A 12,068-nucleotide genomic window follows, 5' to 3' on the forward strand; every position below is an offset into this window, starting at 1 on the left:
ATTGACAGAATAGCTTGCTTCCACGACCGAAATTCTGTCCAGCATTAGAATATCGGCCACCACGATTGAATCAACAATCACCACGACCATAGCCTCGATTATTTCCTTGGAGAGACATGGTTACAAAATTGGCCTGAACATTGTCTTGAGTAGATCCGGTGAGTTGTTGGAGATGCATTTCCTGACTGTGTAGACTGAACTGCATATCCTGAATGATGAGAGGCTCATATCGATTGGTGAGATTAACCATCGTAGCTTCGAATTCAGGACCAAGGCCTCCAAGAATATAGAGATAGAGACTGTCATCAGAAATCGATTCACCAGCTTCAGCAAGAGCGTCGACATATTGTTTCATCTTCAAAATATACTCATCAATGGAATATGAGCTTTTCTTTGTCGATTGAAGAAGACCTTTGATCTGTAGAAGCCTAGCCTTAGATTTGGTGACAAATAGACGAGCAAAAACATTCCAGATCTCAGCAGAAGTGCGGCAGTTGATCACATGTCCAAGCATTACCTCAGTCACAGAATTCATCATCCAATGCATGAGGAATTGATCAAAGTGAAGCTAATGGAAATAAGCAGGATTAGGAGCATTACCTGCAAGAGTGATTGGTGGAGAGGGATTTGTGCCAAGAATATAGCCATCAAGATTGTAGGCACGTGTTGCAGCAAGAACCAGAGCTCTCCAATAGGAGTAGTTTGTATGATCTAGTCGGAGAGTAAGTGAAAGGAGATTATTATTGGGAAGGCCAACGGGATCGGCTGTCGGAGGATGAGCTACAACTGGAACAGTAGGAGGAGGAACTGGTGGAGCATTTGATTGGCGACTGATCCATCGGATGCCATGGCAGGAGTCTCTGATACCATGTAAGAGTTCACTGAACTCAAGAATTGAACCAGAAAAACAATGGCAGAAAGAAATAACAAAACTAGAGAGAGAAGTAAAATGAGTAGAAATGAAGAGCTCAACCAAGACGATGAGACTCATAACAATATATATAAGCTGAGCTAACAGCTGAGAATTTGTTACAACAGAATTAGTTCCATAACAGACCAAAACAACTAATACAAATAACATATTCTGTTATAACAGAACTGGTGCCTCACTAGAGTGTTCACACTCATACTCAATTCTAACAGCTGCTCTATGCGTGTGACACTTCTGATGTTATCGAAAGTTGGTTTTTTATTTTTATTTTTAATTAATTAATAAAACATTTTAAAATGGGTTTTAAAATTGAATGTTAGACTTTTTCTTTTATCATCATCATTATTATTATTATTATTATTATAAAAAGATGATTGATTTTTTCTTTATTATTATTATTGTAGTAATGTCTATATATTGTATGATAGAATATAGAAAGAACATGTTTTTTGATAGAGAAGAAAATCTATCGGCTTTTTCACAAAAACAAAAACCCTTTTTCTCTAGCTTATAATAAAAAATATCATGTGTTGAGAATACTTTTTTATTCACAAAATTAATCCTTGTTCTCTATGTGTCCACCCACATCTTGAGGTGTAGAGAACTTCTTGGAAGATCTAGGTGTGAGTACTCCAACAAGGATAGGAAGATCGAAACATATATGGAAAAATTGAACGATTCTTGATAGGCTACAAGAGGTAAATCATTTCGTATTATTTTTTAATATTCATATTATATATTGATTAACATATTGCATATTAAAGGATCCTCATATAAAGCTTTTTATATGAAAATTTTTGTTGTATACCAATACCACAATCTTTCGCTGCGTACCAAGAACCGTTCCTAATAGGGTAACCCTACCCTAATAAAATTTAAAGTAAAAAAATATTTGAAAAAAATCAATATATTATATGTTGGGAATTTATGATTTATACTTTCTTTATTAACAATGATTAAAATAGTTAATTCAATATTACAAACCCTAGAAACTAATCGAGAACCATATTCAAAGTATGAATACAAATATTGATAATCAAAGAACTATATTCAAAATATGAATGCAAATCTTGATGATTAAATGACTATAAAATGAATTTAGTTACATGTAATCATCAATACTAACAATATAAACACAATTAAAAGTTAGGGTATAGAGAAATACAACCTTTTAATTGAGCAATTGAATCTTCAAACTTGGGGAAAAACTAAAGGCTTATATACAAGGAGTATTGATGTCCAAAATCTCTATTCAAAGCCTTCCCATTAGTTTCTTGAAGCTTCACCAAGAAAGAATGAGATTTGGGATTTAACAAGCCTTTGAAACTCACATAATTCAAGTAATTCATGCTGAGTTTCTTGGAGAAAACTTATGATTTTTGAGAGAGAGAGAGGGAGAGAGAGAGAGAGTTGAAAAGTGTGATCAAGACTTTACAACTATAATAACTCTTATTTATAGTGTAGGCACTATCATTAAGTCTAACCAATAGGATTAGAGCTTTGAACACATCATTTTGGGCTAAACCACGTAATCGTACGTACTTGTACGAACATGCTAGGAGATACATTGCCTCACAGGCGGCACATCATCTAGTGACAGGCGATACGTTGCTTGTTGCAATTTCACAATGTTTTTGGCCCAGGCAATGCGTCACCACCAGAATGGCGACACGTGGCCTCAGGACCTCACTTAAATTCTCAAAATGTATCTTAAACACCTCCAAAATACTCTCAAACTTTTTGGGCATGCTTAGATTGTAGAGTCCAAGAACTTTACTTAGCTAAGTTGGATAGTAGTATAATAGTAATAATAGCATTATCTTTATGACTGTGGATTTTTGGTTCAGACCGGGATTTATTTGGACACTCATAGTAGTACTTGTAGATTTTCTAAGTTTAACCTATGGTTTAGGAATATTAATTTTAACCTAAGGTTTGATTAATATGACTGATGTTGAGGATAATATTTATTATACTATAAGGTTTAGATAAGAACCAATAAGATAATAACACATGTTATGTATAGGTTTATTAATGATTAAGTATTTTGAAGATTAAATTTATTAAGGGTAAAATTTGAATACTCTAAGTTCAGTCAGCAGCTTTGAAAATGTTAAAGGGCTTAGTCAAGGCTGTTTACTCAATTCAAATTAAGCTAAATATGTGTAATTTTGTGTTTAAATAATCAGCGTATGCCGATATATCGCAGCTATAGGGGCGATATATCGCAGCACGAAGATACGAAAAACCCGAAACGATGCACGATTGCCTCGGGCATACTGGCCCAAGCGATATATCGTCTACAGGGGGCAATATATCGCCCCTCTCAGCATATTTTGAAAGTTTTCAAAATCGTTCTCCATTCAAACCTTCAACCTCTTGAGAAGTCCATCATCTTTTTGAACGAGTCTTCAGCCTCTACTGAACGATAATTCAAATTATTTTCACTTAAAAAGCCATTATTTTTATTCAAGTTAAATGAAGATCTCTTTATTCCTAAACTCTATAAATAGGACCTAGTACCCAGCCATTTATTCATCTATTACTCTAAGTTCAGAGGCTGCAAGTTGCTAGGTGAGTGTGAGAGTGTAAACACTTGGGTTGGGAATTATAAACTTGATCATCATAAGCTTATCAAACACTTGGGAAGTAAGGTTTTATAACATTTCGGTTCAAGGTTTAGATTGGTCTTATAAGTCTTCAAGGTATTTCCACACTCTAGTTCAATTGATATTATTTTATTTAAGTTCTCATAGTCTTCTACTCAGCCTTCTAACCTTATTCTTAATTTTGGTTAGGAAATCTAAGAACTTGCACATAAGTTTTTGGTAAGTATATTCTCAATGGTATAGTCCTTCCATTCTTTTCATCCATTTTCTTCAATATACTCACCATATTTTAAATGGTTTTTAGGAGTGTTCCAAGGTCTCAAATCAGTTCTCATATCCCGGTTATTTTGGTAAGGAAAATAGGATAGGATTTATGTTATATGCTTTTATATGTTATCTTATGATTTTATGTTATGTAATATGTTATGTTAAGTATGATTGTAGACTTGGGCATATGACCTATATGACTAACAAGCCCCAAATAGATTATGGGCATATGACTTGCTTAGCTAGCAAGACCCCACTAATCTAATGGGCATATGACTTGTTTAGTTTATGGGACCCTAAGTAATAATGGCCATTATAGTATGTATGTGACATAAGTGTTATGGTATGTTTTTATGTTGCATTATGAATTTTTATGTATATGGCTATATGTTAGATTTTCCTTGCTGGGCATTAGGCTCACTCCTTTTTGTTTATATGTGCAGGAAAATAGTTCTAGTGGCAGGAAAGGTTCTTGGAAGCTTGGGGAATGTGTATTGAGGCGGAATGGATTCAAAGAACCGAAAGTTCGATTGAGGATGTAGTTTTTTTGTTTCTTAGGGTTTTTATATGTATTTTTCCGCATTTTGTTATGTAATCTCTTTTTAATTATCATTATGTCATGTTTTGATTTTAAAACAATGGGATCCCATATCCTAACTTCAAATTTATATAAGTTTGACTTTTGTTATTTTTTAAGTTTTAATAAAGTTATGATCTTGTCACTTGTAAGTGTTATTAAGAACTAGTGTTTATAGTTTTCGTTAATGGTCCAAAAGTCTAGGGTAGTTGGGTCATTACATAGATATCTCATTGTATCACTTTAGAACCATAAAAGACAATTATAGATGCCTACTACAAATCTTATATTTTCACTTCAGCGTAAGTGAAAATCATTAAAAAATTTACACCACATTGTGTAAACAACTTAACTATTAAATTTAACCATTCTCAACATTCTCCCACTTGGTTAAATATAATATCCTCTTAGCTCAAATAGTATTGGTGCATAAAATAAAGTATCTTTTGATTTGAACTTTACCTTAGTGAAAACATAACAGAGCCTTATTGAAGTCATTAGTGTCTTAAGATTGAACCAAGTACTCCTTAGTGATAAGACCGGTGACACCTCACACACCTCCACTTGACCATTCATTTTCCCACTTTTCTCGCTTAGCACTTATCATGGCCATGTGCTCATCCATTTCATGAACTTTTTCGAGGAGAAACTCCAACTCCCATGAGAGGTGGTACAAACTTTAAGTTTACATAGGTGAAGTTCTTACATCATCTTTTCTACCTTTAGAAATGTTTATTGCACACAACTATAATTTATTAAAAGCCCTAGGCTTAACCCTCACTCGATAGCAGCCAACACTAACCATCCTTGGATGGGACACACAATTATGTTAGTGTTGAAACTATTCACTTACTTGTTCTTACCCATTGAACTCTTGCCCTTGATGTTTACAAGTTTGGGGTTGGGTTGCCATCATTGGTGAATCTCTTTATTCTAGGAGTTTTAGTCCCATCCCTCTAGATGTAGAACTTACTAACCTCTTTGCAAGAGGTTTTGTAAATGGATTAGCTAAGTTCTTACTAGTTCTCACACATGCGATCGATATGATTCCATCTTGAATCAATTATCTCACATATTGATGTCTTAGACTTATACGTCTAGACTTCCCATTATATATGCCATTATATGCTCTAGTTAATGTAGCTTCACTATCACAATGCATCAATATCGTCGATACCTCATCCGTATAAATTGGGATATCCAACATGAGATCCCTAAGCCACTCAGCCTCTTTACTGGTTGCCGCTAGAGCTATAAACTTGACCTCCATGCACTACAAGACAAAATGCTTTTAATAACATCGAAAATGTGTTATCAAAACATACCATAACACTTTTTGATGTGTTAAGACTGACTATGTTATCGTAGGTCAGGGTACTTTACATAACACTTTATCAGTGTTATACAGATGTGTTATTATACTGTCAATGATAACACACTTTCTATGTTATTTTAATATATAGATAAGTGTTTAATTATGTTATTTATAGTTGATTATATAACACATTTCAATACTTATAAATTTGTGCTATACTACACTTTAGTATAACACTTTTAGTATAACACATTTTTTGTGTTATACTACACTTTAGTATAACACATGTGTTATATTAGCTTAGAGAAACATAATCTTTTTTTACTTACACAAAACTAGGAAAACAAATATGAAAGTTGAAGCCAAATAAGGTAACATAAATAGATTTTTATTAATCACTCAAATGTAATTACAATATTTAGTCTACTAGTCTAGGCTTAAGAAATCATATTACAACATAATTTATGCCCAATTCAAATTCCTTTATCACTAAATACAAAACAAGAAATGTATACAAAAATTAGTGAAATACATTCTTCCATTCTAAAGGCCTCAACTACATATGTTGTCAAGAATTGCTCCAAAGAAATCATCTCAATATACCTGGACATTGTAAAAAAAAAGTCCTTTTATTATTAAGAACATAAGACTTAGGCTAGTTTCCACCTGTAAGCATATAAAGTTTAAATTAAATTTGTAATAACTCCAAAACTTGACAAAACAGCAAGGTATAGCAAGATGTACTACCATGCAAAACAACGACTGAAGCAACAAAACATGCAACTTAAGACAAGGCTTGTGAAATGTATCAAGATAACAAATATATCTATAAGAGCAACACAGACAAACATCAACATTTAGAAATGGTCAGAGAGAGAGAGAGAGAATGAAAGAAAGGACCTATAACAACTATTATGCTTGCAGTGATCACTACTAAGATACCAAAATGAATTAAAAAAAATCTGAAGCTTAAGAAGATGAGATTTTCAGATAACCAATACTAGACTAGTTAGAATCTCACATCCATTACTGGAGGAAGAAACCTAAATAATTAAATAATTAACAAGAAACTAAGATATACCATAAACAACATGTCACAGGCATTATTTGAAGACAAAATTGCTCATGAAACATTACCCATGGCTGGCTAAAGCATAAACAGGTTAAAAAGCAAGGCAAAAACATATATATTAGCATTGCTTCTCTATACAAAAAGCATGGGATTTCCATAAATAATGAAAGTAAGAGATCTCAATTCCCAACTAGAAAATCAAAGCAGAAATATACCAACTAGAATGGGAAGCAAGGAGGATTTTTTTAAAGATGTTTAGGTAGGAACACAAGTCCTTGGAAACCTAGTAAGATATGAAAGTGTGTATGCATATGTATAGATAATTTTTATAAGATATGAAAGTTCCTGAAGTAAATTGACAGGGAAATTTACACATAATCACACCAAGCCAACACACTTTTATCTTAACTATTTTAACAGACTTCAAATGTAACATTAAAAAAAACAGCAAGTGCATCAGATGAGGTCTGGGCTTAACAGAGCAGCAATGTGTACTAATAGGAAGGATGAAGCAATGTGTTAAAGAAAATACAAGTCATTCAGGAATTTAATCAAACACATTCCATGCACACATTATCACATCAAGAGAATTAGAAAAAACTTCATAGATTATTATGAAAACATGTGTTTATGAAAAAACACACATAAATTTGTATAAAAATATGCAGTAAATTCAAAATAAAAGATTTAACATACTCAACCATAGATAAATATTTAAAAATAATCAGTAAACTCAAAACAGAAACAAATATGAAACACACAAGTTATTCTCAAAAGTAAAATAATCAAATTTACAAACCCATTTTTAAATGAAAATAAAATCTTTTCTCGCCATCACTCAACAACCCAGACATTGATATGTAGAAGAAACCACCCTTTGCCCTTTGAGCCACTACCACGAACCCTCATCACCACCACCATTGCGCCTACAAACCTGCATAACACACAAAACATTTTCTCAAATCATGTATAAATATATAAACTTTAAATTAGCCAACATAGTATATTTTTTTAGAGCCAAAAGAAAACAATAAAAACCCTAATATATAGTACCTCGGCCTTGATAGTGTGAAGCATTCTGCCATTAACTTTGGTTTAAATACAGCTAAATTTGGTTTCCTGTATTATGATGTTTCTAAGCCATGTATACTCTCACATGGGCTCCAAAGACAAAGCTTAGATATGTAAATAAGTGGTAAGAGTGTTAAATGCAAACTAAAAATGGTGGTCTAGACTCTAGTATTGTGAATATGACACTTACTCTGAAACTCAAACCCAACTTGATGGGCTCCAAATACAAGAGCATGTGCAATATTCATATTTCTTAAATATATATACACATCTAAATCCCAGACTAGGCATATTCTATAACAACAGAAGAAAAAGAAATCCCAGACCAGATGCAATATTCATATATTTCATAAAATTATGCATAAAACAATATGAATCTACTTTCTCTAGTATAAGTATAGCTGTAATATCACAAAGATATCTTTCAAGTATAGCTATATCGAATGACTCTGCACATGAATATTAATGCTTTCTTTAGTTTCTTCTTCTTTAGACTATAAGTATCTAACTTTAAAATGTTTCTATATCTTGGTTCCCATAGGTATCATGTCTAGCTAGTAGAGAGAAATGTTTGCTCTTCTAATGAGTTTACCATTTACTTAAAGATTATCTAAGTTAATTCTGTTTGATCATCCAGAAATAGTCTTGTACATTTTTGTGACAGTAGAGTATAAATGTTTTTTTGTTTTATTCAACCTTTTTCAGTTTGTTTAATGAGAAAGGACAATAGTTATTATTACAGCTTCTAGATAGTTAAAAGCCTCACCTTCTCTAGTACTAGTCAAGCACAAAATAATGACAGAGTAAAGAAATTTTTGAACTTTTCTATCCTAAAGTTTACAGTATATGAACTAGTTTATATACCTAACTAAACTGCCATATAGCCAATTCACTTATCTGTGATTCATTGAGAATCATCACATACTTTAATTAACTTATGAAATATATGGAATGGATGCAACTTATAGTTTAGTCCCTTCATGTTGATTGCAACTTATAGTTTAGTCCCTTCACTTATCTTTTTTATTCTCTCTTTTCAATCTGAATATGATTCAAACCACTTGTAAAAAAATGTGACTGAAATTAATTGTATATTTATATAAATAATTTTTACACAAACAAAAACAGAATCAGGTCTTGCTTTAAAATCTTTCCACAAGTTTTATGGAAAAGTAAAATAAAATGAAAGGCTTTCCAAAACAGAATCAGGTCTTGCATATGAATGTACCATACAACTCTACACCAAAGGCTTTTCATATTATGCATACACCAAGGATTTTCATGTAGAATATGATATTATACATAAAGCATTATTAAACAAAAACCTGGCTGTTAGAAAGGAGAGGGGTCAATAAAAACCTACCTAAGTTCATACGCCACGACAGAACCTCTTCCAGTCCTTCTTTCAAGCTTCTACGGTTGTAATTCAACTCTACTTTGGCCTTCTCACAGGAATATGCTCACTGATGCCTTCATCACTAGCCAACTAAGCTTTGACCCAAAAATTTGAGTTTGCTACATATGCACCTAGAATGTGAGAATGGTTAGAAATTAAGAAGAATTTCTATTTTCATTACCTAATCCCATTTTCATTCAATATGTCAGAAAATAGAGAAAGTAGTTTCTTGAAAGTTTTAACTATATTGGAAGATATAATATTAGGAATTAAAGGTTGAGCAAATGTATATATTGACGTGAAGAATTTTCTATTGCTGCTAAAATTTAAAATCTTATTCTAAGCTTGCTAAACTGACTTAAAAAGCAGGGTGAAAGAGGTCAATTCATCAGAAGTTTGCTGACACAATCAAAATAAAGAAGTAACATTTCAAGAAAAATAACATTAATAAAAATCCAAATGTTCCGAACTAAAACTAGACAACAATCTTGGGTACAAATCGAAAAATTGAAATAAAAAGTGAAAAACTGAAGATTCCAACAGCCAGAATGTGACTCAAAACAAATTAACAAAACAAACTAATAGTAGGTAGAGATTTAAGATTTGAATTAATAAGTTTGTATATATCATCATATCATGATTCATGAAGTGCATGCATATAATATTATTTTACAATAATAGTGAGGAAATCATGAGGGAATTGAGAGTAGTAGGTGAATATGTAAAATATATTATGACAATTACATGAAGTATGTCTTTCTCCATTAAAAAAATGTAGTATTACAAGAGCTTAAAAACAGGTCCTCTGTATCACAAATGTGCATACTTACAAAGTATTTCTAAGTTCTGAATTTTGCTTGGTATTAAGTAATTTGCTCAAAAGATTAACCTTTCGAAAGGGTGAAGTACTCGAGTAAAAACAAGGGCAGCAGAGAAAACATACTGAGCCTAATAAATAGACCAGCAGTCTGCATTTCCACCCATGAGCCTAATAAATAGACCAGCAGTCTTTTACCGTACTAAACAACAACTAATAACTGCTTATAAAACATGAAAACAAGAAAAAATAAAGCCAAACTTGACAAACATACTTGTGGTTATTATATTTAAACTCAAAGCAAAGAAAACATACTCAAACCCAGAGAAACTTAAAATACAAATTTAAAACGAAGAATATATTCAAAACAAACTAAAGCAGATAAAATATGCCCAAAAAAGCATCATTAATTCTACAAAAAAGGGAAAATGAGAAATCAGAGGAGAGAAGGAGAGGAGGACAATGACTACAATTTTTTTCCCTAGGTCCAAAGAGGTGGAGAAGAAGATAATCTAATTCAGAGTAATAGACTTCTCTTAATAATAAGCCATTGATTGAAGGAAAATATATGATAAATGCCGTATGAAAATAATGATAAAGATTTAAAGATGCAATCAAAGTCTCTTCATATTCTTGGAGCTTCACAATTTCGATTTTCACAATAGGCTTTGAGTAATGAGAAAGTCTCAACACAATATAGATAATAAAAAAAATTACTTCATAACCTGATCAAGATACAAGTGGAATTAACTAAAAGATGAGTATTGTCCTTGGGACAGAACACGACTCTTGATTAAGGGAATTATGGTGCAACGACTCAAGAAAATATGAGCTAAATATTAAGCTAACTAAATGCAATGCTACAGAGCACACACCACCAAAAAAAAAAATAAAGAAACAAAACAACAATAGCAAAATTAATCAGCATTAGCAACATCAAATGTCAAAATAAAGTTACATATTGTATTGTACTAAGATAAATACACTTGAATAATAAAAAAATAGAAAAAAAACGTATTAAGCATGCTTACGTGTCCAAGACTAAATCTGCTAAAGCACTGCGCTCGATATGTTCACCCTTCATGGCAACATCTGTGAAAATAATCTGATCTGGTTGTACACCTCTTTGAACAGCATCTAGAACACCAATAGTTTATCAGTTACTAATTTATCTTTCCTTTGTAAGATAAATACCCATTACTACATTATGAAATATAAATAACAAAAAAGAATTCAAATATTATGCATGTAAATGATTTATCTTGAGAAATGGTAAAATGGCAGTACAATTGCAGAGTCTCGACTTGCCAGCAGCAGGAAATCTGAGAAGCCAAAGTGCACTATTTGGTACTCGCTTAAGGATGTTGCACCTGCATTTATCGACACATGAATTAGTATAGTTATTGCTGTGATTCAATCAATTCAAAGTTATGCAAATATAAACACTCGACTAACCATGTATTGAAAATATCAGGATCCATCTTGTATAGCTGGTTAAAACAAGCAAATATAAATTTTTCCTCAGGTAACCCATAGCTAGATCTCTTGGGTTGGCAGTTCGGGTCTAACACATCACAATTTTTCTGCAAGAGAAGCATGAAGTAGTGCTGTCACAGGAAAAGAAAAACTACTTTGACTAGTACTAGACAGCAGCAGCAATAATGTGAAACAGAATTCCAAAGCTATGAACTAAGAATGAAATTACAGTTAGGTAAAGGAAATACCTTCATATCGTCCAAGGCCTTGCAATGATTTTGCTTTGAGAAGAACAGCTTCAAGGAGCAGACTAACAGCGTGCATGGACATAGGTGGGACAGAATCACTCTGTGAACGGTGTCTATTTTGTTCACATCTTCTAGAAATGGATCCTTTCATCCTAGGAGTCACTACAGCAATGTCTATTCCTTCAAATTCATGAAGTGCAGCTTCTATGTTACCCTTTTGATACTCAAGTCTTCCTAGAAGAGCTCTTGCTTCCTATAAACCATGAAACCAAAATAGATCATCATCCAA

At 32.5% G+C, this 12,068-nt stretch overlaps 1 protein-coding gene across 1 annotated transcript; it reads right to left on the reverse strand.

Moving 5' to 3' along the window:
* Nucleotides 1-10,522: 10,522 nt before the first annotated feature.
* Nucleotides 10,523-12,017, reverse strand: LOC133816446 (probable UDP-N-acetylglucosamine--peptide N-acetylglucosaminyltransferase SEC). The gene is made up of 4 exons (XM_062248939.1): nt 11,780-12,017; nt 11,511-11,638; nt 11,343-11,425; nt 10,523-11,192 (listed from the first exon to the last, which is right to left on the reverse strand). Exons 1-4 carry the CDS (start codon nt 11,783-11,785, stop codon nt 11,083-11,085), a joined length of 327 nt encoding a protein of 108 aa, XP_062104923.1. The 5' UTR covers nt 11,786-12,017; the 3' UTR covers nt 10,523-11,082.
* Nucleotides 12,018-12,068: the final 51 nt, after the last annotated feature.

Source organism: Humulus lupulus, chromosome 2 (assembly GCF_963169125.1).
Source record: "Humulus lupulus chromosome 2, drHumLupu1.1, whole genome shotgun sequence".
Classification (NCBI taxonomy): Eukaryota; Viridiplantae; Streptophyta; class Magnoliopsida; order Rosales; family Cannabaceae; genus Humulus; species Humulus lupulus.